The sequence below is a fragment of the Rhynchophorus ferrugineus genome, unplaced genomic scaffold, assembly GCF_030347505.1.
Source record: "Rhynchophorus ferrugineus isolate W39M unplaced genomic scaffold, kcgeb_rfMv2 rfM8, whole genome shotgun sequence".
In the NCBI taxonomy this organism is placed as follows: Eukaryota; Metazoa; Arthropoda; class Insecta; order Coleoptera; family Curculionidae; genus Rhynchophorus; species Rhynchophorus ferrugineus.
This window is the reverse complement of record NW_027472587.1, coordinates 37,299,956-37,326,922: the sequence shown is the minus strand read 5'-3', so window position 1 is coordinate 37,326,922 and position 26,967 is coordinate 37,299,956. Positions and strand designations below refer to the sequence as shown.

The following is a 26,967-nucleotide window of genomic DNA, read 5'->3' as shown; positions in this document are numbered from 1 at the left end:
CTTTATTCATAGTTTTTACTAACTTTACTAACTGGACTAACCTAACTTTTAACAAATAGAGTTTATCTATAACCACATTCCTCGTTATTAATCCTACCGACTTGTGAGAAACTATCTCAGAAGATATCCGGTCTTACCCAGCCTGGTTACTGAGATCATGTTCCTTGTCGAATTCTGACTCTTGCCTTTAAGACAGACACATTTATAAATATTCACAAACATATCATAGGGAACACCCGGAATACCGGAAATGATAAAGCCGACTTTTGGCGAGCAGAATAGAAGATTCGACCAAACTAAATATGCTGTTTTGCAAGAAATATGCTTAAACACACAAGCTCTCTTTAAACAATTAGATCAACTAAATTGGAACCTCCTTATGAAGAATAATAATATATTATGGGAGATCAAGAGGTTCTTTCGCCAACTTCCAGATATCAATAATATTAGTAGATTTATCGCTCGTCTTCGGACAGGGCATTGTAGACTTACGAATACTTGTTAAAAGGACGAGGCCCACCCCGGTGTGATCAATGTCAGATTCAACTGAACGTCAGGCACATCCTTTTAGACTGTCAGAAATATGTACTTCTAGAGCAGCAACTCGGGATGCCGAGGTCATTAAAGCAACTGGTCCAACCCGAGTAATTAGACTTCCTGATGGACTTTTTGACAGCCACGGACCTGCTCCAGAGAAATGAGATATTTATATCCTTTTACGGTTTAATTTGTTTTTATAAATGTGTTGCCTTTAATTTTATTTACATTTTATTTATGCTATACATTGTTAGCGTTACATTATATGTTATATATTTACTGTATTGTATATTATATTTAAATTAAATACTACATTGTAATCGACCTTAAATATCCCAAGAGGCTAATGGGCTTTAATAAACAAAAAAAAAATAAATAAAGCACAAACATAAATACGACCATGCCCAAACCATGCAAGATTCGAACAATTTATTCGAAGAATGTATTTGCTAAGGACTGGCATCACATGATACCGGAAGATTTCGGCGCGAATTTAAACCTCAAACTAAGAAAAAGCCTCTTTTCTTTTAGACAAAAATAATATTTTATTTTTTTTTAGAAATTATACATATATCGGAATATTATAGAAGAGTTTTTCAAAATCACTGATTATAAACGCATAGGATGCACTATCTTTTAACTAATCTCTCTTTTTAACACGCACAAGGACGTAAAATATCGCCGTGGAAAAAAAACGAAACAGTAATTATTCCAGATGAATGGACGCGCCATTTATAAAAGCGCCATTTTTTTCCAGTGCCGTCCTTAATAATCGACGGCCACTGACCCGGCCTGTAATTTAACGCCTTTTTTTCTATATATGTGTGGATTTTATGCAGGGTGGCCGTCCGTTGCATCGATTTCCGCATGAAACTACAATGACAAAGTCGACCCGGGGGAACGCCATTCTCGCTAAAGCCAATTAACTCGAAGTACGAATTATTACCGGTATCTGTGACACGGGGGCATGTTAAGGGAGGCGCGATAATGCAGGTGCCGGCCGGAAAACAAGGAATAAAGCGGTGAGCGAAAAAGGGCCAATAAATCGGTGACACTATCCTTTTTCTAACAAATAACTTTATGAGAATATTTTACTATATTGTTAAGTTATTTGAATTAATGTTAAGGACCAAATTCATGTAGAAGCCTCCCTGACGACGTCTCTTTTTTCTTTTCTCTACCCTCTTGCAACAGTACCACTTCCACAGCGCTATCATACTTCCTTTACCTTAATTTAATATCCTGTCCATTCTCTTGTCAACCACATGTATCATTAAATATCGAAATAAACAAGTTTTATTCAACCAGTGTTTTCAGTTCTCGTGTGAATTCCTTCCACAAAATAGTAGTGAGTGTTCGAACAAACAATCGCATCGATAGCCACACATTGCGACTGACTAGACAAATATTCCTACAAATGATGACCCCGGCGTGATCGAAGTGCATAACAGGTAAACCAGCTCAACAGAAGCCACTCAACAGGTGCTGGACACGTGCATGGAAGGATAGCACAAGGAAAGGAACCCATCAACATCGCATGGTCGACGTTAACCCACGAAGCTAATGCGATGGACGAAAACCATATAAGCCCATCATGCATAACATCAACACATGAACACTCTTGCATCACGAAACGTGGCACGTAAGGCACCACACTTATAGGTACCCTTAAACAAATCGGAACGCCCCAAGACGAACGACGTTCTGCTACAACTTCGATGACAGCTGATCCCGTAAAACACCTGGCTCAGGTTGGGATCCCCTGCACCACATAGAGGTACGTTCCATGGCAGCTCCACTAGGAGGGGAGTGATGTAGCAACCGCTACAACCCTTTAGGTCACCACGCATTCACCTACATCAAAATCAAAGGTTGGCAACGCTGGTGGATTGGTACCATGCGGTTCCCGGCTATAAAGAGCACCACGACGACGTCTCGCTCTCTATTTTCTTTTCTCTACCCCCTTGTAACAGTACCACTTCCACAGCGCTACAGTACTTCCTTTACCTTAACTTAATATCCTGTCCATTCTCTTGTCAACCACATGTATCATTCAATATCGAAATAAACAAGTTTTATTCAACCAGTGTTTTCAGTTCTCGTGTGAATTCCTTCCACAAAATAGTAGTGAGTGTTCAGACAAACAATCGTATCCACAGCCACACATTCTGACTGACCAGACGAACATTCCTACAAATGGTCACCCCGATGTGATCGAAGTGCATAACAGATAAACCAGCTCAACAGAAGCCACTCAACACGTGCATGGAAGGATATCAGGAGGAACGGAACCCATTAACATCACATGGTCGACGTTAACCCACGAAGCTAATGCGATGGACGAAAACCATAGAAACCCATCATGCATAACATCAAGACATGAACACTCTTGCATCACGAAACGAGACACGTAAGGCACCACACTTATAGGTACCCTCAAACAAATCGGAACGCCCCAAGACGAACGACGTCCTGCTACAACTTCGATGACAGCTGATCTCGTAAAACTCCTGGCTCAGGTTAGGATCCCCATCTCATAAGCAAGTCCCTGGGCGATTCATTGCGTAATTGCGGACGAACTTCGGAACCTGCATCACATACAGGTACGTTCCATGGCAGCTTCACTAGGAGGGGAGTGAAGAAGTAACCGCTACAACCCTTTAAGCCACCACGCATTCACCTACATCAAAGTCAAAGCTTGGCAATGCTGGTGGATTGGTACCATGCGGTTTCCGGCTATAAAAGACCACCACGACGACGTCTCGCTCTCTATTTTCTTTTCTCTACCCCCTTGTAACACTACCACTTCCACAGCACTACAGTACTTCCTTTACCTTAACTTAATATCCTATGCATTCGCAAGTTTTATTCAACCAGTGCTTTCAGTTCTCGTGTGAATTCCTTCCACAAAATAGTAGTGAGTGTTCGGACAAACAATCGCATCGACAGCCACACATTCCGATACAATTCTTTCTCAAATATTTCCAAATTTCTTGTATTTCTGCCTATCAACCCAGTGCCTAGTACCAACGCGTTGTTTATATATATATATATATATATATATATATATATATATATATATATATATATATATATATATATTAATTCAATGTATACGATTTCTTCTTCAATTCTGAACCGATTTTTAAAATTCCTTTTTTATTCGAAAGAGCGCACTTCCCAGGTGATCCCATTGGAACCAAGTCGGGATCTGTTGACGGGAAGGAGGAAAATCGAGGGAAACCCTCACATTTCAAAGGCACGTATAAAGTTTTCACATATTTTTTATCTATATCTAATAATCAGATATTTGTGTATAAGCATATGGAAGCCTTTCAGTGCAAAAGCCGTTCAGTTTGCTTTTAAGCATTAACTATAGTAGATAAGACCTTGTAGAAATATTGCACACAAGCAGTTGTGTGTTCGTTTATGATGTAAGTGGTGGTTTCCGGGCGGGGACAATAATTTTTGTTGTCATAGTTTAGTTAGAACATTTGTCAAATCACCTAGGCTAGATAGCCGACTCCGAGACCTGAAGCGCTTCTTATTTTCAATCATTATTTCTTTATTCCTATTTTTCCTCATACGGGCTGTACCTTTACTTGGCCTGCCCGTAATTCATTGAATACATATCTAATACTAAAAAGAGAAAAATAAAATATTTTAAACAAAAAACAAAGAAACGACTTTAGAAAATAAATAAAGAACTCCCTAGAAATTAAAAAAATAATCAAACTTACATTTTAACACGAAAAGAAAGGTTTTAAAATCAAATATGTACATAATAATCGTTGTAATAACCAAATAAAAATAAACAAAAACCTTATTTAACCTATCTACTACACGGATTTTATATTCTACTATATATACAATTTAGCTTAATACCTTCCTAAACCTATTTATATGTATACAATATTATTTTAACTACTACCGACTGATCACGGTGAAGCGTCCAAATAATACAAAAATAATAACACAATTTTGTGACATACACAAAAAATTAAATTATCAAGAAAACATATCTAAATTAATATAACTGTATTAAATTAGCTTATTTTAGTTAGTTTATTTTTACACAATCCTGTTTGTTTAATCAGCAGATGAAGTTTGCAAAATATGAGAGTGCTCTAATTTAAAACGTTTTTCGTCTTTGTTTGTACGTTGTCATATTCACCATGAGTTCCGAAAGTGTTCCGAATAATCCACTTAAAAATCTGCCCCCGCATTTGATCTGATTAAAATACTAACTAATGTTCCGGCGGACATATCAACGATCCGAAATGAACTCCATCGTGTCGGATAACAAAAGAAATCTAATAAACACGTTGGATTGGAAATGATCAACGTGATGATTAAAATGCTGTTTGCCGACTTTCAGTTTGTTTGAGTCGACTAATTGCTTTTTACATGGCGACATTTCATCATTTTTGTACTTGTTATTGTTCATGTTTACGTTATTAATTAAACGTTTTTCAGCAAATACTTATTTATTGTGTTTACAGTAGATTATATAATTGTTTTATAGCTTATTAAAACATAAGGTGAACAAATATTATATACCTATTTGATTTATATATTACCTATAGTTTTGTTAAATTGTTATGTTAAAAAAACACCTACCAAAATCAGATATTATACTAAATGTAAATAATCGAATATAATTGTTTTCAAAGATTTTAATTTTAATATGGATTTTTCACAAAAACATTAAATATTTTGTTCATCAGTATATTTCCAATTAAAATATTAATTATTTATGCTTACAGATGCTAAATAAACAATATCGAATAACATACAAAATAATAAAAACTAATGTAAAACAATGTTTTCCAATTATTTTTATTGAAGTTCTATAATTTATTCTTTTATTAAAATTTGATAAAAAATATATAATTTGAATGATTCAAGGAGCATATTCTTTTATTTCTTATTTTATTCTTTTTTTTATAATTTGAGCCTCCTTTTTACGAGGGTTTATCTAGACTGGACTTATTGTTTAACGCGGACTCCGAGCCACGGCCCTCGGCAGTAAGCCTACCAACGGCGTGTAACCACCTTACAAATCGTCCCAGAAGACATCCGGTCTTACCCAACCTGATTATTGGCGTGACTGGGATCCTTTTCCTTGTCGGATTTTACACTATTGTCTAAGGACACTCACAAATGTTAAACAATAACAAACATACATTTACGAACATGTCCCAGCAGGATTTGAACCCGCGACTATCGCAACAGTACGTGGAGCGTCCTGTTGCCTTTACCACTACGCCATAAATGAATCTTCTAGTTTTCTCTTAATTAAAATACTTAGTCAACTGGTTTAGAGCCTAAGTTGAAAGAAATTCAAGTTGAAGTTTCTATAAAATATATTTCTCTGCATTGTTTACGTTGTCTTAAAAAGATTACAGCTTTTGCTGATAACTTTGGTATAGCCACCAAAAGCACGAGGATGCCAGTTGCGTGATAAATACGTCCATCACAATGATGCCAAAATGCTTATTGCTCAAATGCCAAATCGCCCTATAAAGCCAGTTCTCTGTACAAAATGTAGATCGAAAGTATAGCTTTTGATGCATTAATTTCTATCAATTTATTTTTATGTATGATATATATTCAACCATATACAAGTCAAAATAACTCTGTCCACATTCAATATATCCATAATACTCAAGAAGTAAGTTTTCGTCATTAGAAATAATTGCAACAACATTAAGTATAGATCAAAAAGCCTTATGCAAATGTTTAAAATGTATAGAATAAGATCAGACAAGGAAGAAGAGATATGATCAGGTATGTGGTCAAGAAAGAATAAGACCCAAAAATATTTTACCAAAATTAGGTTTAATGTTAATAATTTGTTGTTTAATACTTTCCTTCAAATGAAACTTGTTTTATGACTTGTGCAAACTATATATATATATATATATATATATATATATATATATATATATATATATATATATTTCTATATATATATATATATATATATATATATATATATACATATATAGAAATCAAAATTGAAAACATGATATGATATATTATTCATGCTTTTACATAATAGATGTGGAATTATGGATACTTAATGGATCTGAATTAATAAACAACTGATATAGGGGAGATGTACGTGTATTGTTGAACATATATAATAATATACCGATTCAATAGCAGTAAAGCCCTAATGGAATTACAAAACATTGTGAGAGAATATGCTAAAAATAAATGTTGCAACTATAATGCCTAAAAACTATATATATATATATATATATATATATATATATATATATATATATATATATATATATATATATATATATATATATTAGTATTTCAAACACATTACATTATCTTGGGTCCAATCCTGCATCTATTCAACACTGCTCATATCCCAACGACAAAAAACAGTACTTGGAACATTTTATGACAACATAGCAAAACATCATGGCAAAAACAAAACAAATCTAACCTACAAACTATTATACCTGTGTTCTTAATTGTAGTTTTCAGTCCTTCGATAATATATGTATTAGATGTACTATAATGTTAAAATAAGTTTTATTTGATAACATTTCTGTTCAATTATTTTATTTAGATTAGAATTTGGTGTATGTCAAAGCCAAAATGAAATTAAACTCAGAGTTGATGCGGCAACATTGCAATGTCATCATGCATTCGACGTCACAAATATCCATGACGCATTATTAAAAAAACTTTGAATACACTATAGATTATGGTTAAGATCATTGTCTCAAATTAATTATATTAGACATATATACAATAAAATAAAAATAATTGGGTCTTGTGTCAAATATTGAAATAAACCATAAATAACCATAAAATATAGGGTCGTGTTTTTTCTGATGGTGTAATTAAGATAACTTCGTTTTTTTTTTCAACCAGAGTCACCCTCGTCCGCTTCATCCCCTAGACTAAACCGCCGCGTGTCCTAAATCTCCGCGATATAATTGGGAAACAAACGCAGTCCCATATATTTTTAGATAGTTAGCGACCATGTAATCCTCTTTGTTCGTTGCCTTAATCCGACGTATGTGTATCTTAAGCTTCGACCGCCGATAACCGACGACCAAATTCTACGAGCCGACGTCCCCTTCCTCTCATTTCACACTCGAACTAACTCGCTCTTGCTCCGAAACCTACTCGCTCGGATAGATACGACTCTGATTGGATGAAATTATTTTGATATTGATTTAAGAAATGCGCTTTTACTAGTTGCGGTTACTTTCGGTTACGCTTCGCCGGTAATCGGTTGAGTTCGGCAGGATTCGCCTCGTCGTGCGACGTTGCCATTTACAAGAGATCAGGAGGTATCATACGTTCAATAAAACAGTCGAGGCGAGCTATGATGACGTTGAACATACTGCCAATTGCACTTTGTAAAAATGATGTCTGATACGTCGGAACATGTAACCGAATCAGCTGGTACTGGTGGGCCATGTCGCCAAATGTCCGCAAATTTCTTAAAAACATTGGTTATAATAATTAGGGGCTATGAACCGGCAAATGTTGTAAACCGAAAATTGAGATTTGATGCACCAACATTGCTACATTTTTTTCGGGTCGATCGATACAGTCGACCAAATCAAAACAACAAAAAAATCTAGAATATTTAGATTTTTGTTACATTAATAATTCTACAGTAATAATAATTAAATTGTTGTGTTATTCTTGGTGGTTTAACATACATTGGTTTTAAAATATGGAAGAAGGGTAAGTGCAAAATGTAAGGCTACATTTTCAAAAGTTATAAAATCCAAAAAGCATCAATTTTATTTATAATGGGAATGTTAGCTGCAAATATATAACACACCATTTTCAACGACAATATTTAATGATAACAAGAACAGAGAAGAAAAGTTGGAAGCAGTCAAGTCATTAATAAGGTTTGTCCATCAAGAATAGTAGCAAAAATTGTAGTAACTGGTAATAATTAGACATTTAATTTAAACATAATATATTTTAGTAATGATTTATATTTTATTTTACAAGTAAGATGTAGTTAGAATTTGTTGAGAATGAAAGTTGAAGAATGTGAAATTCAGAGAAGAAGAAATTAGACTACATTTTGCTAAGATGTAAGAACAGTGTAGAGTGACACTATAAAATAATTAAATTAGCTAACAAAAGTAGATCTGGATCAAATAAACAAAATATAAAACTATCAACGACACCGTACTGATCTAATGATACGGAAAATACAATTATACAATTATTTTATGAGTGTATAGGTAAATAAATTAATGTTTTGTAAAAATAGTGATGTATTGACTCAGATTTCTTTCAGCTTTAGGCTAGTAAATGTACAATATGTTAATCGAAAGCTCGAGGTGGTGAATTCGTTAATGGGGTTAGTGGGTCAAGAATAGTAGCGGTCATAGTTGATCATATTTAGAAGCTTTTAGGAGAATTTCACTGCTTTCATATATAGTGGTGGCTTTTTCGTTTGGTTATAACTATATTGGCTGCCATAGGTCAAACCTAAACGATTTTGGTCTTTTTTATGATAATATTTATTTCTATGGTTCTTGGGGTCCTTGTTAATAGTAAAAATATGTAAATTAATTTTAAGATGGTGTTTTTATAAAAATAGGAAGGCATATCGGCATTTTATTTAATAATTTTTTAAATAAAACGTGTTATTTCCAAAAAATTTCAATATTTATTTCCCTCCTTATACATAGTATATATAATAAAATTAATTATACATAAAAAAAAGGAATGGAGAGTTGAGTAATGCATCTTATTTCATTTTACTGGAATTTGCCTTACATTTCATACCTAAAAATTTTTTATACGCCAAAGCTTATTCATTAAAAATACTATGTTCATAAAAAATAATTATTTTCTTTAAAATAAACTATCAATAATTTTGAAAGAACTTCACTTCACAATCACAGTCACTTTCAGAAATACTAGTCACGTTAATAATCAAGCTTGTTTGATTTCCAATGTATTAAAAACTTGCTCAAGATTCTACCATTTGTCAATTTCTTCGTCAATGTGTCTGATCGAGCTCATACAACTCGAAGGTGTTATTTTCGACAATGCCTCTTTCCATAAATCCAGAGAGTACTGGTTGGAATATACTCCTCGATCTGAATATCTATTGTAATAATTCTTTGCAATACCCCATATGAACTCAATTGGATTAAAAATGCAGTGATAGGGACGGAGACATAATACTCTGTGGCCATAACATTCAGTAATGTGATCTACTATGTATCCTTTCTCAGGCTTAATTCTACAAAAGTAATTTACATAAAATGCAATTAAATATTTCATTTATATTTATCGAGTAATAATGTGAAATAGTTGATTCTTTAACATGATTTTCTTGAAACTTATTTTATGTAGTTTAAGCCATTCCTGAATTGCAGCCTTTGTTAATGAACTTGTTGGGATATATATATATACGAATTTACAACTTTAGACAGACATATATTGACACTCGTGTCATTGCTATTTTGAATTAATTATATTAATTATGTGCCTCTATTGGTAAAAACAAAGAGTGTATTAGGTAAAATCGAGCTAAAAACTGACAAGTTTATGGAGTAGTAAGGCCAATATCAAACCAATATCACCTAGACCGTAAAATTGCTGGAACAACAAGTTTTAGTTAGAGGTCAGCTTTTAAAACGTAACCTAATATATCAAAAGGGATGGCCGATAATCTCAATCGCTCCGAAACCCTTTCCTAGGACATGATAAAGCGTTTCCATTAACAGTTAAGCAGTTGTCACGCACAACTGACTAATTCACGCTTCATTACATCTTTATTAAGACGGACCTTCGCTCGAGTCGTGCCCTTAGTTACAATAATGATAAAGGCTTTTCAATGTTTATGAGCAAAAAACCTCATCGGAACATTAATCTTTGCGGTTTCGATATAATAAATCTATCGAATTATAACGGTTATTTAGGGGTAAATGTTTCTTTCACGTCTGATGCGCTTGGAGAAAAAAAACCGATGACAAATTATTTTAAGGTTAACGATTAATAAAGAGTAAGTTTAGAGATTGAAGAATTATCAAGTTTCTAAACTAATCTATATATTAATCGATTATTAGCTTGACACTGTTAAGATTTACACTGAAGAAGATCGCCCAAATCAAGCAACTAGGAGTAGCTGTCAGATAATACACATAATAAGTAAACAAATATTTTAGGCTCTATCTTGCTTCATCAAGAATTAAAATTAATGTTCTAATTTTCATCTATTGGTGAGTTTTTAATCCTCACGTGGGATACAGTAGAAAGCAATGGATTAACGAAAGCCATGAAAGAGAAATTAAAAGTAAGATTCCAGAATATTATATACAATGTGCAAGGCGAGTATATTTGTTTATATTTTTTGGATATTATTTTCCTAAAACACAGACAAATACATATATCATTCAAGGAAATTATCTTTCCCAACATCTAAGGTACTGAAAATTCCATCTGGTAGCTAGATATTGTAGACATTTTAATTTTTGGGTCATTTAAGTGTTTATTTAAAAAAGGTTCGAACGACAATCTTCAGGAAACCAAGCGGGATTGCCGCTCCTTTTTAATTGTATGATTATCGACGTTGCGAATACTCTTACTACTTACTCTTCGTTTATAATTCTCTATTTATTATTTTATACTTACTATTCTCTGTTCATGATGCTCTACTTATTTATTTATTTATCCAAATCAAAGATAATAGTTTCATGGTTGCAACTGTAAATATATTATATAATTATAATATAATCCAGAAACTAACGTCAGTGTGGCTAAAGGTACTGATGCGTAGTTATGATCTATGGATAACTTATATAACATAAACACCACCGAAAGTGTTATCTGCTGGCTCTTGCTGGCAGCGTATCTAGCGTGTGGCTCTTAGCTTTCTCCGTTGTACGCATTGCACATATATCATAGCTGCAGCTGGAGAAGTTAGTGCTCTAGTAATAATACCGCTCATTTATTTATTTATTTATTTTGAGAATTTAGCTTAATCCTAGAGAGGTCTACTAACCATGGTGTCAGCAGATCTCGCGCGTTACTTCCCTTGATCTTTTACATGTTAATATTGTTAGTGTTAGGATATAAGCTAGTACGTCGTGCGTTATTTTCCCTTCGTACCGTGTGCACATGTTATACTTCATCCAAGCATAGTTTATCATTGATATCAGTTACCGTTATTGTCTGTTTTATAATGATTATCCGTCAATTATTGACTACAAAAGAGTAACATTATTGCTAACCATTCCGGTTATTAAGATTATCAATATCATGCATTACCAGTATTTGTCGATGTATTAATTTATGGATACTATTATTACGGATACTGTTATAGCTGCCAATATTTTGTTTCAATTACCTGACAATAGAAGTATTTATCTACATAATGTTTCAATAATATTTCAATTTCATGCTTGTCATTGAAAATTGGTTGCTCAGGTACGTTTTTATTATGTTTGTAGATTTATCACCCGCCACCTGGAACATTAACATTTTGCACGCTTATTTGCAATATTTATTTTCAATTCAATTTTAATTTCTCTTTTTATGTATTATGTATCAAACATTTGGTTATTTTATATTGTTTTATTAAGTTTACATTCATATTTTACGCCCTGGGTTTAGAAACAACCATTCAATTGTTATAATGTACTAATTTAAAGTTACTAACACTTTGTTGACTATAAGATTTAATTAAATGATCATATATCGAAAATATTGTCAAATCAAATTTTAGAAATATTAACTTCATGAGAAAAATGATTAAATTTATAAATTGTAGTCGAATTTTGAACACTAGGCAGCCACTAGTCATTGTTAAGGTATTTTGGAGAAAAAAATTTTAATTTTTACTTAGTCTAGAGTATAAAAAATAAGTAGCAGGTGAATTGAAAAGTCCCTGGCCTGACACATAGATGGCGATACTAAAATTAAATCTATATATCTTTTAGTTAGGCCTAACCCTCAAAAGATGCGTGTATAAATTTGACAGTATCGGATCATTATTTTGTGATTTATGGCATTTTGACTGAAGCAACTTTTGTTATTATGAAAAAAATGGATAAAAAGGAATTTCGCGTATTAATAAAATATTGCTTTTAGAACGGAAAAATACAGTTCAAGCAAAAACTTGGCTTGATGCCGAGTTTCCGGAAACTGCCCCAGGAAAATCAACCATCAAGGATTGTTATGCTAAGTTTAAACGTGGTGAAATGAACACTGAAGACGCTGAACGCAGTGAACGCCCAAAAGAGGATATTACTGACGAAAACATTTTAAAAAACCCACAAAATGATTTTGAATGACCGTAAATTGGAATTGAACGAAATTTCAAATACTAAAAACATATTAACTAAACGTGTACATCATATCATTCACGAATATTTTGGTATGAGAAAGCTCTATGCAAAGTGGGTGCCGCGCGAGCTCACTTTTGACCAAAAACAATGACGAGTTGATAATTCGGACCAGTGTTTGAAGATGATCAAGCGTAATAAACCCGAGTTTTTGCGTCGATATGTGACAATGGATGAAACATGGCTCCATCCTCTTCCGAAGTCCAATCGAGCGAGAGTCATCCGAGTGGACTACACATGATGAACCGCTCCAAAGCGTGGGAAAACACAACAATCGGCTGGAATGACTTTCATTAACTACCTGGCCGAGAAACGGCCGCATTTGAAGAAAAAGGAAGAACTGTTTCACTAAGACAATGCACCGTGTTCCAAGTCAGTGAAAACGATGGCACCATGAATTTGGCTTCGAATTGCTTCCTTATCCACCGTATTTTCCAAATCTGGCCCCCAGCGACAACTTCTTGTGCTCAGATCTCAAAAGAACGCTCGCTGGAAAGAAACTGAGGCCTATTTTGAAGCAAAGTCATACTACAAAAATGGTATCGAAAAGTTGGAGGGTGGCTATACTCAGTGTATTACTCTTGAAGGGAATTATGTTGAATGAAAAAACTAATTTTGCCAAAGAATGTGTTCTACTATGGTAGGCCGGGAACTTTTCAATTGACCTGTTATATTTATTATTTTGAATATATATTAAAAAAACGTTACGATCGCAACTTTCAATCACCGATCGTCGAATACATTCTTTCGATCTATTGTTCTCCATTTTTAATCTCGACTAACGTCCAACTGCAACGAGACGTAGTTTCCAATTTCCCGATACACGTCGAGTTTTCTCGAACAATGGCAGGCTTGTAACACATGTTCGTCGCAATACGCGTCAGCGAGAGAGAAACACTTGTAGAACTTGGCCAACTTCGACCGGTACAAAACACATCGCCGATCCGAGCGGGTGCATGTAAGACCGAGCGGCGCAAATTTGGGGCGAAAGGCGTTTTGCGATGATTACACAGCCCGCATCATTTCGTAATCACCGACCTTCAATTACGTTTCGTCGACTTGCACCAATTACGGGCCTTGTGCGCGCCAAATCAGGTTTTAGCTGCAGGATATTGCAACGGGCCCTGACAGTGGCGGAACTTATGTCTAAGGTATTTTCGACCAGTTCGGTTTCTAATCTCGCATAACTTGCTCATATATGTTATCGTAACGTTACAGAACAGGACTAATAACACTGGTTTCCCAATAATATATATATATATATATATATATATATATATATATATATATATATATATATATATATATATATATATATATATATATTTGAATAAAATTGTCGTAAATATGATTTAGTAATTTGAAAAATGTATGGAAATAACACATGGACTAAAAAGCACCGGGCATAGATAGCACATAGATGGCGTTAGTATTATTATATTCACCGGTTTTTCAGTTAGTACCAACCTTCAAAAGAAAGCTGTTAAAATTTCAGAATATTCTGCTCATAAGTTTTTGTGTTATTTTTAAAACAATGCATGAAAAGCAATTTCGTGTTTTAATTGTACACTGCTTGATAGAATAAAATACCATTCAAGCGAAGCAATGACTTGAAAAGTGCTATAAGGACTCCGCTCTATAAGAAACAACAATAAAATGTTGGTTTGCTGACTTCAAACGTGGTCGTAGAGACATCCATGAAGCAGAACGCAGTGGACTTCCAGATGAGCTGGTAACACCAGAAAGCATTAAAAAATCCACAAAATCGTTTTGAATGATCGAAAAGTGAAGTTGCGTGAGTTAACTAACATCGTAAAGATATTAAAAGAACTTATTGGTTTTATATTGCATGATCATTTGACTATGACAAAGTTCTGTTCAAAGTGGATGCTGCGTTTGGTGACTGTTGGCCAAAAACAAGAACGTGTTGTTGATTCTGAACAGTTTTTGGCCTTGTTTAAACGTAACAAACCGGATTTTTGCATCGATATGTGACAATGGTTTATACACAGATTCATCACTTCACTCCAGATTTATAACGATTGTCATCTGAGTGGACAGCAACTGATAAAATTTCTATTTAGAGACAAAAGATAAATCGTTCTAGAAAAGTGATATGGAAATGTTAGAGCGGCGATGGAATGATTGTGTGGCTCTTAACGGAGATTACGTTGATGAATAAAACCAATTTCAGCTGTGAAAAAAACACGATATATACGAAAATTTCTATTATTACGAATCTCTTTTTTCCATGTTATTTAACTGCCGACGTCCAGAGCTACCGGCAATATATAAAGTTAATATTATTGTTATTGTTAGGCAATACCCTATATTGTAAAATAATAGATTACTTCATCAGTGTCTACTAATCATGACATTCCATTTTCCTTCCAAGACCACCAGGCTGGCACAGTTCTAGATTTTAAACTATTGCTAATTAACTGCCTTGTGTATATAAATGTCAAAGTTTGACCACTTCGCGCGAACAAAGTTTCGGCCTCTGCGAAAGGTACTATTTAGCATTGATTGGTAAAGTTTAATAGTAAATTGAATGAATAATACCAAAACAGCTGGAACATATTACATGTACGAGTTTCTCAATACACTGGATTAATTGGCAAATGCAGGCATTCTATAGTAAGTTGAACTGATAATTGAAATAACTAATGTTTCAAGGTTAGTGAAATAACATTAAATTCTAGAAGATACAAATATTCTCTCTTCTTAAAAAATTAATTAGATTGTTAAAATTGATAGATATATATTTTTGATGTTATCTAGTGTTTATAGTATTATTACAAAGTTGAAAATGGCTGGGGAAACGTCATTAAACCAGTATTCATTGAACTGTAGACCCTGTGCTTTCTTTGTAATTCTACACTTGTGATCTATAAAAAGTGTATATATGATTCTTTAGTTAAAATAACAGTGAAGTCAACATACATGTTACTTTAATACACTTGCATTCATGTTTACAATTTGACAAATGTATTGGTCTTCATGTCACTGTCTAAATTAAAAACATATTTAAAGAAAATCAGATTAAGATGATACTTTTGCCATCACTTTCAAATTCACTGTGTTTATTTTAAATAGCATAGTTCTTACAACTAAATTAATTCATAACTGATATAAAGCTAACGTTAACCTGAAATATTCTAACAAAAGTGTTCAACATTCAATGAAATTGTCATATTTTTAATTAAAAATCAACTAACCAAGTAGTTAATTTAAGAATGTCTTTCTTTCCTTCTTCAAACGTGATTAATATTCAATCACTAATTTAATACCTACTAGTCAACACACAACATGCAATAAAGAACATAGAAAAAAAATGAAACAACAGACAAATTTTATTATCAGAAGTCTAACCTCAACAATCTACTTTTCTTCTATGCTGCATCGTAAAGACCGACCATATGGCCATAAAATTGATAGGCCACGAATACACGATTATATCCGAAAGGCAATTACGATTATACCCGAACGCACATGGTCTGCAGACTAACGATTGCTCATTAAACCTGTGAAGCAAAAAATAATCTCAAAAATGTTGTTTGTTTCATTTTATGGGACATTATCTAAACATAACCTAACATTTATGTCTAGACCGAAGCGCTCTTTAATAAAACTGACCGTACTAAAGGAAATGCATTATTAAAAAAAGTGTGTGCGAGCTTGTAAATAAAAGTTCAATCACTTTGTCGTCTTCCGAAAATAAAAACGTACCTAAAAATTGTAGAGTGGAAAAATTTCCAGGCCGACGGTCAAAAGCAATTTCGGAACGAACCACAAGGAAACAATATCCGCTCGACCTTTCGGCCATTTTAGGAGGAAAATCCGAAAGGATATTATCTTTTCTTTTCATGGGCAATTTCCGCGGCAATTGTCACATGAATGGCCTCCTTTTCTTGATCAAGTGAAACAAAACGAATCAGGCAAACGACATGTTTAAATAAATATTTGTCCGCTATTGTATTTATCAGCACTTACCGTCCGCCGACAAGAAGTGAGTCGGAATCTCGAAGGACCAAACGGAAGTAGTCGATGTGAGTGTCATTTCCGGTGAAATGATGTACGTCGTCTTCAACGCCTGAAACAAATGATAGAAAATTATTTGTTTGTTTAAGTTTAAGCTTATTTTTGTTTATTTTAATAGGTCTACTAATATATACCGATATGTTGTTTTGTTTCTTGTTTGGATGGAAGATTTCTCCGTCAATTATGGACCGATTTTCAAAACTCTTTTTTTTATTCGAAAGCGTGCACTCACGAGGTGGTCCCATTAGAACCAAGTAAGGATCTGATGGCGGGATCCAGGGAAATCGAGGAAAACCTTCAAATTTTAAAGGCCCATACAATATTTTCGCATATTTTTCTACCTAAAATAATCAGATATTTGTGTATAATGTTATTGCTGAGCTAATGTGATGGAAGACACAACTCCTCAAGGGTTCATTGTTTCGTTATTCATAGTTTTCCTCATAAGGGCTGCACCTTTACTTGACCTACCCGTTGTACTTTATCGAGTAAATATCTTACACTAAAAAGAAATAAATTGACCTGACTTCAAACAATTAATAAGGAACTGACTAAAAAGTAAAAAATAATCAAATTTAGATTTTTAAACCAACAAAAACCAAAAATTTTTCATTAAACTAAGTATGTAAGGGTGGAAGAATTACATTTTCTGGTGGAATAACATGTTTATATAGTCTATTCAAAGTTTTTTATACATACCTCATCAAGATGTTTAATGTATTGCCTGTCGCTATTTGTAAATTTTTTGAGTTGTTAAAACAAATTATAATTGATAACATTTTTGTTCAACTATTTTATTTATATTAGAATTTTATTGTATGTCAAAGCCAAACTAAACTAAAACTCAGAGTTGATGCGGCAACATTGCGACGTTTTGATGTCACAAATTTAAATGGCGCATATACAAAATAACTTTGAACAGACTATATTTAACGTCTGATTTACAATAAACAAAGTGAGTTTATCTATAGCTTCATAATTTTATATATGGTTAGATTTTCCAACAGTAGTATAAGCCAAACGGAGAAGTATAAATAGCTCCACGAACTAACTATAAAAAAAGAAGGAAAAAAAATTACTGAATACTATTATAATAATGATATATAACATGCAATTTATAATTTAATTTTAAACGAAGTAGAATTAATTTTATATTCGAATGTTCTGTGGATCTGTAATGGAATTTTTCTATGGAATGGAAATGTTTTATTGTATTTAAATGTGTTAACGGCAATTTTTAAATAATATACTATAATAAATATAGACAATACAATAGAATTTAAACAAAATCAAAAAAAATAAAGATGTATAATAACCATAAATACTATATAAAAATTAAACATATACATAATCATAGAAAGTAAAGCTAATCCATGACATAATTTAAAATGATCTGAATGAAATGATATAAATGCTTTATTTATTATAGAACGGAAATATTTTTTAACAAAAATCGAGAGAATAATCGCAATATTACCTATTATTGCCATAAAAACAGTCAAAATATTTTACTATTTATCGTTCCCAATTATAATCTTATTACATTACATACATTACATAATCTTATTATATTAATATACAATATATTGTAATCTATGTAAGCATAAATTTGGTACATTTTTGGCCAAGGTCGCGGCTAGGACAACCGAGCCAGAACGCTGAAAATCAGCCGAAAGAAACAAGTAGGACCTAAAATAGTAACTAAAAGTACGACTGAAACAGTCGATAGTAAATAGTAGTAAAACCAGTCGAACCGAAAATAGCGACTGAAAACAGTCGATAGTAAAAAATAGTCAACTACTAAACAGTCGATAGTTCCCAACACTAGACATATTACAATTTATTTTAGAAAAATTGTGTTACACAGTTTTTTTGCCAGAGATGTGCGACTTTAACGCATCTATTACGAAAAGGGGAAATTGCCTGCCTCTCTTCATCCAATTATTTCATGTTTTTGATTTCGCGTGCTTCAAGTATTCGGGGTATAAGTATATTATACAAAACGTATAAAATGTTTTGGCAAAGTTCTAAATTGTATAATGGAAATCATGCGATATCCCTTAACGTGATACCGAGACAGCGGATTATATTACGTTCCATCCGTTTCAAAAGCCATTTTCTGGGACGCCTCATACCGACGACGAACAAAAACCCGAACTTAAAATACTGCAAGTGACATTTTAAGCCCCACAAACAATTGATACGTAAGTAAAACGCGAACTCCGTTTAAAGAAGATAGATGGCGCTGTCGTTTCGGTGGCATATAAACCGAGTTATCCATTACAAGCTGTTACCAGGCGGCCCGGGCCATCAGAAATGAGCTGCATTATCAATAACCAGACGGGGTGAGGCAATCTATTAAAAAGTCCGCGGCGGACCAGAGATAAGGTGTCATTATTCATCACGATAGCATCCGACCCGGAGGAGGAGCGCTTACCGAGAAATTCCTGGTAGTCTGATATGACGCGGTCCTGTCAGATCTAGCCGGGAAGAGCACGACAATAAGGCCTGCATTTTAATTACTTTTTAATCGCTCAATTTTTTTTGGTCAAAACTTTTTGTTTTTCCATAAATTGATGCCTACAAATATGTAAAATAATAATACATAGTCAATTCAAAATAGCAGTAAACTCACGTAATCAAGATGTTTAATGTATTGCCTGCCACAATTTTTAAATTCGTTTTAGAATCGGACAATATTTTCCTTCTCATTTTATTATTGTTTGAGGAAAAGAAATACTGCCCTGCAATATTCCTGGATGTCTCACAAGCTTTTGATCGGGTTTGACATTTGGGATTAATCTGTAAGATGAGAAAATCGTTACAACGTAACTATTGTCAATTGCTGGAATCATATTTATTCGGAAGAAAATTTAGAGTATCGCACGAAATGGCGTTCTCGACATTTAAAAATATCTCGGCTGGATTTCCACAAGGTAGCGTCTTAGGACCTCTCCTGTATCTGCTCTACACTGCTGACATTCCAACAACAAAAGAAACACTTCTTGGAACCTTTAATGACGACACAATTATTATGGCAAAAGATATACCTCTGCCTAGGGCAATAGAAAAAGTGCAAGTGGCCGTCAACAAAGTCTACAAATGGACGAAAGATTGGAAAATTCAACTTAATAGCTCCAAATCTGTCCATGTTAATTTTGCATTGAGGAGCAATAATAAAAACTTAATTATATCACTCAATGGATGCCCGATTCCTCAAGCAGAATCAGCTAAATACCTTGGAATCCATTTTGACGCTAGATTAAATCGGAAGCATCACGTTAGACAAACAGTTAAACACATTAGAACCAAAATAAAACAACTGTACTGGTTAGTCGGAAGATACTCTCAACTTGATCTAAAATCAAAGAGGTTTATCTATAATACAATTATAAAGCCAATTTGGACCTATGGGGTACATGGGATAATATTTCTGAGTATTTTGTATGCCGTTATTCTAACATGTAAAATTCGACATGCCTCAAGGTCGCTACAACTTTATTTGGAATAAGATAATATCGATTATATTCATAGATTAAAATAATATCATATTAATAAAAACGATTAATTCAAACATAAAATGATGATATAGTCAAACTGAAACTAATAAACTAAAATAACGAATGAAAGTAACTTTCCAATATTTTATATCGTAAAAGAACTAGCTCTGAAGTTATATGCAACACAAGAACCTTCTTGACGAATGTAGAAAAGAAAACAAGTATTTCCGTTCATAGAGCAAGATAGATCGAGTTCTAAGGAGACCGGAATTCGGATATCCTCTCGCGTCAAAGGTATGAATGCAAGAGATGATCGATAGAAAATATTTCATCATCGGACAAAACAAGTACAATGTCCAGACGAATAACAGTGTTGAAATACTTGGCTGTATTATTTATTTAAAGGGGTTTTATGTATGCAACATGAAATGGGCTCGCTTAAGATGGCTGCACCAACACCTATATGACATATTATCACTATATGAAATCAATCACCAATATATTATTATAAACCAATAATCCAATTGTTAGAGAAACAAAAAAAAACAGATATACGAGAAATTAAATGACATGTTTTCCTAGTTGTTGAACCAACAAAAACATCGTCCCACAACTTTCCCTCTTTTATAGATACATCGATACGCGAAACAAAATGATTATTGCGGACTTCTTGCACATTCAAGCGGAACGCTCCGTCTCGAAGAGAAACAAACAAAATATAATAAAAACGACGATGATGTTCATATTGATTCTATCTCCAGAACGTTGCTCAACACAAAAGTGGCGAATCTCTAAAAGGGTTCTTAATAGGCACGATTGACTAAATACTATTAATATTTTCATTAGAATTATTGTTTTCTTGTCTTTATTTACTATTTTCTTACGGTAATACTGTTATTAATTATAGTTAGATTATTTAGTGTGTTCGATAAATAATAAGACGTACAAATCGTGATAGTTAATTATTGAATTTATTTTCTAAAGATAACATATCGTTGCAGAATACAACTTTTAATTCGCAATTTTTAAACATTTACAGATACTTTAGAAAAAGTTTACGAGCTACATTCTATGACCTGGCACAAGCCTTCGATAAAATCTGGCATAAAAGACTCCATAAAATGTTACCGAAGCAATACGTTGAAGTCTTAAATTCTTACATATCAGCCAAGATGTTTAGAAAAAGTTTCAAGAAGAAGCTTACTCAACAATGAAAGTAACAAAAGCAGGCGTATCACAAGATAGTGTTTTGGGTAATGTTGGGACTTGTGGGTCACATTTGCTGATGGCACTACCATACTTTCTATTGGAGCAACCAGAAAACTATGAAACAAAACTTCGTTGGAAGAATTATATCAAAAAGAAAAAAACTGGAATTAAAATACCAAAAAAATAGTTATTTGGAAGAAAGTTCAAAAGGAAATACATATATGGATCTATAGAAATATCAACATAGTACAGGTATTTAAGAATAAAGTCCAGAGAGCTACTCTACGCTGAAGAGTAATAACATATTAGGCCAATAAAGTAGTTCTAATGGATTTTATCTTAATTTGAAGCTTGTGCAATTGTGAAAAAATCGGTACAATGTACAACCGCTACTTTTTCCCATCGTACAGGCAATTTACGAATTCCACCCAGAAATACCGATGTATCTTTTCAGGCTATCCAGAAATCGACCAGTTTTCGGTAGCTTCGTAAAAACTATAGCGCTGCTCAGACAAGTCACAACTGATTGGTCGGAATAAGTCACAATCAGAAGAAGCAAGGTCTGGAGAATACGGCCGGTTGGGTAGCATTTCCCATTTTAATGTTTCCAAGTATGTTTTCACCTTTTTTGCAACATGTGGTTGAGCATTATCATGCTAATGAATAACATTGTTGTGTCTTTGCTCGTATTATGCTATCTTTAGCGTAGTACTCTGATCAAACGCATCAATTTTAGTCGACACCGATCCCAATCATTGAGTAATGCATTCAAAGCCTGCCTTCCTTGTTTTTTTGTGGCTGTTCAGAATGCTCTTTTTCTTCAGGCTTAAAATCACCACTAAAACGTCGAAAGCAGTATTCACATGTTGCAATCGATGGAGCACGGCTGCGCTAAGCTTCAAACGGCATTGGATGACCCTCAGCCGCTTTTTTCTCCAAAATGAAGGAAAAAAAGTAAAACTTTCAACGTACTTAAAACAGTCTTTGCCCACACTTCGACATTGACTTGACACACACTTGAACTTGACACACACTTGACAAATTGAAGCCTGTCAGGGATGCTTCAACATGAAACTGGTCACAAATGTACCCTATGCAGTCAATACACAGTAGTACCATCTGTTGTAAATACTTTATAGTTAATTTATAGGCCTGGTAGTAATGACTGAATAAAAGTAAAAAAGAAAAATTATTTTAAATATACTGGTTTCTCACCAGACAAACGCTACTAATTATTTCCAAAATCTAATTAAAATTTAAAGTTTTTTCCAGGAAGTACAACATCTAAATCAACTTTTCGTATCGATTTATTTTTATTTTCATCGTTACTGGTATAGACCGACATTTCCAAGGAATAAAACTGAATAAACATGGAAAGCACATAAGAAAAATCGTCAATTTTCATAAACGTCACGGGTTTTTCCTACTTTCCATATAATAACGTCGACTTTCGATAAAAACATCCGCACTAACCTTACCCGAAAATATATACGTAATCCATCACCAGTTCAAGTTCAATTTAAATTTTAAAGAAATTTTCAGGGAACTTGGTCCAATAACATGGATTGTTTCAGTCACAATTTGCTACTTTTTGCAGCTATCGTCGGCCATTAATCAAACCTATCCCTGTGTCGCACTTTTTTTGAAGGTTTCCGCCGAGGAAAAACCCCCCGGATCTCGGCGACTTTGTCGGTTTTTATACAACAAAACTTCGATAAATCCCGAGAAAATGGAATATCGGGAGGGAATATCGACGGGGAAGAAGCTCAATACGCCACGACGGCATTTCCTAGAAGATTCGAGATAAAGTAAGTTAATTATAAAGTAGAATTTCCGATATCGTTTTGATAAATGTTCTGCTCATCGCGTACTTTGTTTCCGGTTAAAGGATACGGTTAATAGATGTGAAACTAGATCTATAATAACTAAAACGGAGGGAAGCTATTATTATTTTTAGACAAAAGCTGAAAAATTAATAAAATTATGAAAATGTTGCATCATCTGGTTGGTTATTTAAAGAGACATTAAATAAATGTTAAGCCCTTGTTATTAGGGCCCTTGTAGGTTAGACGCTGATCGGCAATATATGTCTTCTGTTGTTTGCAAAGTAGTTCTAATGCATTCTTCTTTTTCTTAAATAATTTAACACTAAATAAAGCAATACAAATAAAAGCTCCTAAACAGCGCAAGAAAAACGAAAGTAACTCATATAGAAAATAAAAGGTGGGGCAAAAGTCCCGCTACCATTTTGATTGCGTGCCGTCTTGGCTATGTGACGTTTAGATCAGTTTCGCTTTAACCATTGTGTTGTGTAGACGTCCTATTTTTATTACGGATAAATATACGCAACAAGAACGAGCATAAATAGTGACAATATTTATTTAAAATAATCGTTCCATTATTGTCACTCAGCGGAAGTTGCGTCAAAAATATCCTAATCGTACTGTACGATAGCGGACAGGTCTCGTTCTAGAGAACAACGGACGTCTGGTAACGCTGACAATGTGGCTTTGGTGCGCGATAGTACTGCAGAGTCTCCAGTAACATCAATTCGGAGACGTGGTTCCTAGTTACAGATTTCTACACGCAGTTTAAGGCGAATTTTGAAAACTAATTTGTAAATGTTCCAGTACAGAATTCAATTACTCCAAAAATTGCTAACGAGAGATCTTAATCAACGAGTTGAGTACAGTGATGCAATCCTAAAGCTGTCTAGTGAAATTGAAGATTTTTCATCTAAATTGATAATGAATGATGAAGTCACGTCAATAAACAGAACAGTCGGTTTTAGGGAAGATGGGGCCACAGTATACAGAGCTCGTTTTACAAATCTATTATTGAATAACGTTTTTCCACGAAGACAAATTTCGCGAAGTGGCGATTGAGCATGACCAGCAAGATCTCCAGATTTAACAACACCTGACTTTTTCTTATGGTGATTTTTTAAAAGCTGGAAGAAATTGCCAAGACCAAATGAACTTTTTATGAAAACCAAAATGATTTATCTTTTCTTTGAGCAAAGTTATAGGCAATAAAAATGGTAGCGGAACTTTTGCCATGTTGTACGAGTAGTAAATCATATTTTGTAATAACCACTAGAATAAAATATTTTTAACAAAAAAAATTAAACGACTGTAAATAAATAAGGAACTCACTAAAAGGTAAAAAATAATCAAACCTAGATTTTTAACACAAAAATAAAACGTTTTAAAATAAAATATGTATATAATAGTTGTTGTAATAAGTAAATAAAAATAAGCAGAAACCTTACTTAACCTATCTACTATACGTACTTTATATTCTATTATATATACACAGTTTAGCTTGATATCTACCTAAACCTATTCATCTAATTTCAATATTATTTTAACAACTACCAACTGATCAGTTTGAAATTTCCTAAATTCAAATTATACTCCTTAATAACAGGAACTAAACTATCCCATAGAAACAGGAAATAAAATATCTATCTGCTTTAAAAAACAACAAAACATCGTTATTGTCGCAGCTGATAAAGAAAACCCAACCGTGTAAATGGACACGAAAGACTACCAAGAGAAAATGGAAACATACCTAGCCTAAAAGTGACTTAACAAATCAAATTAGTCAACAAGTCCAAACGCCTATCTGGAGAAAACTGTCAAGGCAAAAATTAAAGCAGGATCAATAAATAATAACAAAAATAACTTATTCCTAACTAATGCTGCGTACAGACTCGCAAACGAAGGACAACGAATGAGATTCGGCGTTGATTACCGAACAGGATACCAAGGAAGCGTGACGCCTTCTTAAGCCACGGATCCAGTGCATAGAAAATATTACTGTGGAACCAGAACTAGTAATCTTTGACGTGCTATCACTTTTCGTAAACCTACATACACAAGAGGCGATAAACGAGATGTAAAAGAAATACGATATAGGACAAGCAAGACCTGAAGATGGTCTGCCGAAACGTAGAAAAAAAACAATAGATTTTTTTAAGAATCAAATGCGGATATATCAGAGAATTATAAAAAGCGATATAATTTTTCAATATCCACCAACAATTTTATTATTTAAACCAAATATTGGAAAACAAAGATTGATATATATGTCCAAGGAAATGTCGATATATTAATAAACCTTTAAAATGAAATATCCAATCCTTGAAATTAAGTACCAAAACACAATAAATCTTTAAAATTAATAACGAAATCTTGAAAAGTTTATCAGTGTCACCATCAAAGAAAAAATTGGCCAACAAAAATATCCATATTAAAAAAATATACATTGATATTAATAAATTAACATATCGATATATCGATTTCGGCATCCATAGTCTAGAATAATTATATCAACATGGAGCATCAGGAATAACCAACAAAACCACCAAAATTTAGTTATGTTCCTTGAAATCTCGTTAATATTGCTATAATTTTTCGACCACCAGAGATGCTCCATAAGAATTAACAGTATTTAATGTATTCCTGGATCTTCCTAGCTTTCTTTTATGTTTGTTGCTATGCGAGGTGGACTGATTAGTATTTATAGTCATTTTTGAAGCAAACCGACGTTTTTTTAACTCTGGACCTACGGACTACCTTTGTGAATTTGATATTTTGCAACCAGATCTAATTTTTGACCTATTTTTCCACCAGAAATGTATCTCAATGTATATTTCAAATTATTTATACATTCCCCGATTCATCTAGCCTCAGTTACAGTATCTTTTACGACGCAAAATTTAATTCGGACAAACACAAGAGATGCCAACGCCCCGTAATATAGTAAAACACCGCCGGTTTTATGATCGAAGCCATTGAACAACTCCGTTAGAAACAAAACAAAACAAAACAAAAGAAAAGAGGACCTTTTTAATCCGGACCCTAAAACCGCACTTTTAAGCGATACTATCTTCCTGACCCTCACTCTTTCGACGTTTTTTCATTGCGAACGTCACCCTCGGTTACGAGACCTCGAAGTGACGCAAACGAGAGTATAGAATAAATGTTTCCCCCCCCGAATATTAAAAATACAAACGTGTCCCGGCATTTTTTGTCGATTATTGAGTGGCCGAAAAAAAAATTCATCCGACGAAATAATTTTAATTTTAAAATTTTGACCCGTTACGAAGCTTATAGGGAGAAAGAATTTATAGGACCAAAATGTTTGTATAACGACTAACAAATAAGTAAATTAAATCAAATATGCCCCCAAATCAGGTAGGACGGCGACACAAAATACGTAAACAAACATTTTAAGCTGTAGTTTCATTGGTCGTGGTCAATGTAGAATCTGACAGCGCTGTATCGCAAATTTTCGGCAATGCAACTTCG

General features: G+C 33.6%; 1 protein-coding gene across 2 annotated transcripts in view; it reads right to left on the bottom strand.

Annotated features, from left to right (window-relative positions):
- Sema1a (Semaphorin 1a) overlaps positions 1 to 26,967 on the bottom strand; it is a 713,484-nt gene that overhangs the window by 108,125 nt on the left and 578,392 nt on the right. For both annotated transcript variants that reach the window (XM_076412071.1, XM_076412072.1), the window contains exon 2: positions 16,896 to 16,995. In XM_076412071.1, coding sequence (XP_076268186.1) covers positions 16,896 to 16,995 — 100 coding nt within the window. The remainder of the gene's footprint in view (positions 1 to 16,895; positions 16,996 to 26,967) is intronic.